Raw genomic sequence first — 6,000 nt, forward strand, 5'->3', positions numbered from 1 at the left:
AGTAAAACACTCCTGAAAAAGAGAAACAAGGTAGGAGGCATCTCACTCTCTGATCTCAAATACAGCCCTGGTGGTTAAGACAACATAGTACTGGGTACAGTGACAGACAAATAGATCAAAGGAATAGAACTGAGAACCCAGAAATCAGCTCATCTACCTATAGTCAACTGATTTATGACAAGGAGGTGAAATCAGTTAAGTGGAAAAACAAAAGTCTGTTTAATAAATCGTGTTGGCAAGATTGGAAAAACCCAGTAACAATAGCAAAGTTCAACAGAGCAGCACACAACAAATGCTGGTGAGTTTGTGTAGAGATTGGAACTCTTATTCATTGCTGGTGAGAGTGTAAAATGGTACAACCATTATGGAAGGTGGTATGGTGTTTTCTCAAAAAGCTGGAAATAGAAATATCATTTGACCCAGAAATTCCACTACTCAGAATATACCCTAAAGGAACCAGAGCTGCCTACCAGACAGATATAGGCACATCCCTATGTTTATTCACAATAGCAAAGAGATAGATACAGCCCAAGTGCCCATGAACAAATGAATGGATAGAAAACTGATGGTATATTTACACAATGGAATACTATGCAGCACCAAAACCAAAGAACTCATAAAATATTACACAACATGGAGGACATTATGCTGAATGAAATATCCCAGTCACAAAAGGGCAAATACGGTACAACATCACTTATAATATGGGACTGACATGAGAGTTGGGGGAAACTAAAAAAAGAGGGAATAAATAATGAACATTGAACAGGTTAAGGAAAGAACCATTTAAAAGGAATATATGATTAGGCATTATTTGTGTCCAGAATAAGAGGTGCATAGCAAAGTGAATTGGGGGGGTTGGGGGGAGGAAGAGAGGAAATTATGTAACAATGAATGAATATTTTTTAAAAAAATGAAAATTGAGTGCTCACTTCAGCAACCCATATATTAAAGCTGGAATAGTACAGAGAAGATTAGCCTGGGCCCTGAGCATGGATGACACACAAATTTGTGAAAGATTCATTTTTTTTTTTAAAGTGAACTGAAGGGGAGCTCTGGTGGCCTAGTGGCAAGGAGCTGCAACTACAATCCCAGAGGTGAATGGTTCGAATCCACCAGATGCTCTGCCGGGGAAGGAGGGATAATCTCCTCCTGTACCAATCAGATCTGATTTGACGGTACACGCACACAAAAATAATAAAATAAAATAAAAAATTTTAAAAAAGTGAACTGAGGGGTAAAGGGAGGAAAATGTGCAAAAATGAGTGGATGAAAATCCAACTTTTCTGTAAACTTTTATTAAAATCACAATTAAAAAACTAGAAAAAAATGCAACCAAATGTTCCTTGTTGTTGCTGTTAAACGCCATCGAGTCGTAGTGACTCATAGCGACCCTATGAATGAAAATCCTGGACACCTCCTGTATAACTTTTGTCCTTTCTCTAGGTTCATAGGGTTTCTAGAGGCAAGCTATTATGGAAGTGTTCCTTAAAAGCAAAAACGTGAGACTTTGGCTCACACATTAAAGCACATTTTCAGAAGGAAGTAGTTTTTTAAAAAGGACATCATGCTTGGAAAGGCAGAGAGTCAGCAAAAGAGAAGTCCTCAATGTGATGTACTGGCTCAATAACTGCCAGCAGACCCGAGCATGGCAGAGGCTGTGAGGCTGGCCTGGAGAGCACAAGGTTCTAATCCACTGCTCATAGGGTCATTCTGAGTTGTCTATGACTCAACAGCACCCAACAATATCAACAGGAATACAAAACTGCATCATTCAGAGTCCTGCATTTGAGAACTCGGTGAACACATTAGGGCACAGCATGGGAAAAACGAACAACTGCAATGAAGCAAGACTAGAGGTGAGAGAAGTCTGAAAGTGATAATTCAATGAAGGCTGTTCAATATTTGCTGTTTCTAGAACTCCAAATTCTAGCACATGCCCAATAGACAATAGGATCTGCATAAATTGTCAAATTTATTGGTTAAGAAACAAACAGATAAAAACATCACAGGAGCAGGCATGAGGTTACTTGGTGGATGGACCCAGCAAAGGATGGACCTGGAAGGCAAAATTTCTGAGGGAAAGACAGATAAGGTAGGGGAAGAGCATTCTAGACAAAGAACATTTTCAAAGCCCTGCAGCAAGAAGCAACATGATTTGCTTGAAAACCATGGATTTAAGTGTAACTAGGAGGAAGTGAGGCTGCAAATGGGCTGCGGCCCCTTCAAAGGAAGCAACTGGGAGTCACTGAGGGAAGGATGTGGGAGAGTGGCAGGCCCACTGAAAGAGAAGTGCTGGCTGCAGTCAGAGGGGTGGGAGAGTGAACTACCCCTGGGGCAGTTAACTGGCTCTTGAGTTGCTGATGACATTGAGATGTTCCAGAGATTCCTAAAAATAGCTTAGGAGACCTGTGTTTTCAGCAGATCATAGCAAGTTAATGGACATAAGGTCATTGGATTGAGTGAGAAAAGTTAAAGAAGAATGTCAGAGTGAGCCTTCAAGTTTACTAAGTCCTTTGGTGAAATGGTGGAAGAAATATCATCCACTATTAATCTTACTGTTTCTATCCCAGATCTTCTTCCAGAATTTCCATGAGGTTCCTGCAAAACTCTTCGATAAGATCATCTTAATCCAGGTGAGGAATCAAACTGGAAGCCTATTTTTCCCAATCCCAGAAGCCCTTCATCCACAGCTCCAACCATAGGTCCACAGTGTCGCCATGATCCCAGGGCAGCTTCTTTACCATTTCCTTCACCTCCTGGCTGGTCTGAGACCCTTTTCCATTATATGCTGTCCTAATGTTTTCTAATGTGCCAATGGCCCAGTCCTGAGCCAGGTGCTGAGGTGAATAGTGTAACTCATTTCCATGCTGTGTTCATAATGGTGCAAATGGTTAAGAGCTCCACTCCTACGTAAAAAGTTGATGGTCTGAATCCACCCAGAGGTATCTCAATCTGCTTATAAAAGGTGAGAGCCATGTGAACCCATTGGAGCACCACATGGGGTTGTCATGAGTCAGTATCCGATAGCACTGAGGTGGTTATCCTGGCTTGGTTTTTCTCACCGTTTGTCCAGCCCTGAAGAATGGAAACCAAAGAGGCGTTTCTCATGGACAGTCCACATGTTCCTAGTAACACAGACACACAGGAAACTACCAGGACAGCATGTGATGGAGAACACTGAGTGCAACATCTTGTTGAACGAACTGGCCTCTTTGATCCTCAGTCCTCTTTAGTGCAATGGAACAGAAAATCTGAGCCTCCCAGGGTTCTTCTGAGAATTTAATGAGATATCTGGTCATTAGTAAGCACTTACTAACCCCTAGAGGGTCCTGCGTGCAGCCGCACTATTCTTCCTACGTGGGTAGGGAAAACTAGAATTGTGAGTAATTGCAATGTTTCTGGGATTCTCTTGCAGGTGATGAACTCCTCAGTACTGAGATTCAAATCAGAGATTGGAAGATTCCAAGTAAGCACTGCATAAAGGGGGTTGGAAATACAGAGCAGATACCCACTCTGAGCTCCAGGCCCAGAACCTGGGAGAAACAACTTCACTATCTGCATCCCAAAAATCTAGAGTTAGAGCTACCTGTCAAGTGATGACCTGGACAAGTGATTCAGAACCTCTGTTTCCCTAGTCTAGAAATATGTAATAGCATATCCAACCCAGAGTCATGTTATTGTTGTTAGATGCTGTTGAGTCGAGTACAACTTGTATGAACCCTATGAACAACCGCTCTGAACCCTGTCCTACCCTGTGCCATCCTCACCCTCTCTGCCATACTTGAGCCCACTGCTGCAGTCACCATGTCAATCTATCTCGACATCCCTCTCTTTCACTGACCCTTCCAAGCATATCTTTTTCCAAGGAATGTCTTAGAAACGAAGCTCTGTCATCCTTGTCTCCAAGGAACACTCCAGCTGCACCTTTTCCAAGGCGTATTTGTTGTTCTCTTGGCCGTCCATCCATGAGATGTCCAGTATTATTCTCCAACACCACAGCTCAAAGGCAGCGATTCTTTTTTTGTCTTCTTTATTCATTGTCCAGCTGTCAGGCACATTGCACATAATCGAAAGGGCTGATGTATGTTACTGTTATTGTTAAGTGCTATCAGGTCAGTTCAGAACCACAACAGCTCTCAGTACAACGGGAAGAAGCACCACCTGGTCCCAAGCCATCCAAACTATTGTGGTCGCTACTGTGGGGTTGTTTCTGATATTGCTTGACCACCATTGATACCATGCACTGTTTAAATCTCTGCGCTAGAAAGTAGAAATGGAAGAAAAAATAAAACCCCCAATATATTGCTGTTGACTAGATTCTTACTCTTGGCAGTCCCATTTGTTAGAGGAGAGCCTCTCCATGGGACTCTGTCAATTGGAATCGTGACAGACAGTCTCACTGGCTGCGTTTTTCTCCTGAAGCTTTCTGGGCTGGTTTTGCTGAACAATGGAGCAGAATCCATTTGCACCATCCAGGGACATGCAGACATGAAGCAGAAAATAGAGAAAGGCCACCGTAAGGTGCTGGAGAAATCAGATGAAGATTGTTTCCAGGGAGGAGAGAGGGAGAAGATTTCCTCTGGGAAAATTTTCCTCACTGAGAGCTTGCAGAGGCATGGTGGTCTGAGTGAAGATTCTCCAAACCCAGGAAGATATGGGAAAAATAGGACTGTCGGGTCAAAACCAGGATGTTCCATTATATTTGGATTTTAGATAAACAATCAGTATTTTTAAAGTAGAAATACATTCTGAATATTACAAGGCTTCTTACCAACGTTTGCAGGAGATGTAGTTATACTTTAAGAAAGTTTTTGTAATTTATCTGAAATACAAATTTAGGTGGATATTATGCATTTCCATTTGCTAAATTTGACAGCCCTTAAAAAAAGGACTTTGCCCTTGGGAAAGACAAACATGGGATCAATAAGAGTAAGATTTCTTTTCCACTGTTAGTAGCAAGTATGTTACATTTACAAACTGCTCATCCCTCAACTCATCTACAGAAAGAAGCCCAAGCTTTGAAACTAAGAGCATCTTTCATTAGTTGCCCTTGAGTCCACTGCTCACAGTGGCCTGACAAACAACAGTTTTGAACCTTGCCCTCGGGTGTCTCCAAGGTTCAACTTAGTGCTAAACTCAATGTTAAGTGCTCAACTACTAACTGAAGGTTGGTTGTTCAAAACTACCCAAGGGAACCTTGAGAGAAAGGTCTAGCAATCTGTTTCCAAAAGATCACAGCCTCAAGAACCCTGTGGAGCTGTTCTGTGCTGAAACAGAGTCAGAACTGACGTGGCAGAAACTAACAACCGAGAGCTGACACAGAAAGTAAAAAACATGCTTTGCCAAAGGCTGCTGTACTTTCTAGACAATGGCCAGCTATGATAAGAACCACTGAAGCAAGTTACAGGGGTCAGAGAAAAGTTGATCTTGACCAGGGTTTTTTTTTTCTTTATCAATTACTTTTCTTTCTTACTTACTTTTTATTATGAAAAATTTCAAACGTACACAAAAGCCTAGTCTTATACACATCACATTCTCATCATCCAACCGGACTGATTTGACCAACCCCAAGTTTTTTCTACACACCCAGCTCCTTCCCATTCCAGATGGCTTATTTTGAATAAAATCCTGATGATACATAATTTTAAATATTTCAACATGTATATCTAAAGTATATTTTATTTAGCATAATGATGGGGTTCAAATCTGTTGTTGCTATCTCCACAGCACCTGACAACATAACAATACAATTAGGGAAGACTTTTTATGTTGTGGATTAGGACCACTAAAGTTCTTCCAAGCTTTTCTTGGATGAAGTTTATAGTCCTTGGTTTTAGTCCTAAGTCCATGATCCACCTTGAGTTGGTTTTTGTATATGGAGTGAGGTGTGGATCTTGTTTAGTCTTCTGCATACAGCTTTCCAATTTTGCCAGCACCATTTGTTAAAAAGGCTGTCATTTCCCCACTTAACTGATTTCATCTCTTTGTCAAAAATCA

At 41.4% G+C, this 6,000-nt stretch overlaps 1 protein-coding gene across 1 annotated transcript in view; it reads left to right on the forward strand.

Moving 5' to 3' along the window:
- The window catches only part of FER1L5 (fer-1-like 5 (C. elegans)), an 87,490-nt gene that overhangs the window by 23,154 nt on the left and 58,336 nt on the right, over positions 1-6,000 (forward strand). Inside the window, 1 exon segment of the mRNA XM_006900714.1 lies at positions 2,574-2,636. Within this exon segment, the coding sequence (XP_006900776.1) occupies positions 2,574-2,636 (63 nt within the window).

The sequence above is a fragment of the Elephantulus edwardii genome, unplaced genomic scaffold (genome assembly GCF_000299155.1).
Source record: "Elephantulus edwardii isolate Elephantulus edwardi_28Jun2011 unplaced genomic scaffold, EleEdw1.0 scaffold00291, whole genome shotgun sequence".
NCBI classification, from domain to species: Eukaryota; Metazoa; Chordata; class Mammalia; order Macroscelidea; family Macroscelididae; genus Elephantulus; species Elephantulus edwardii.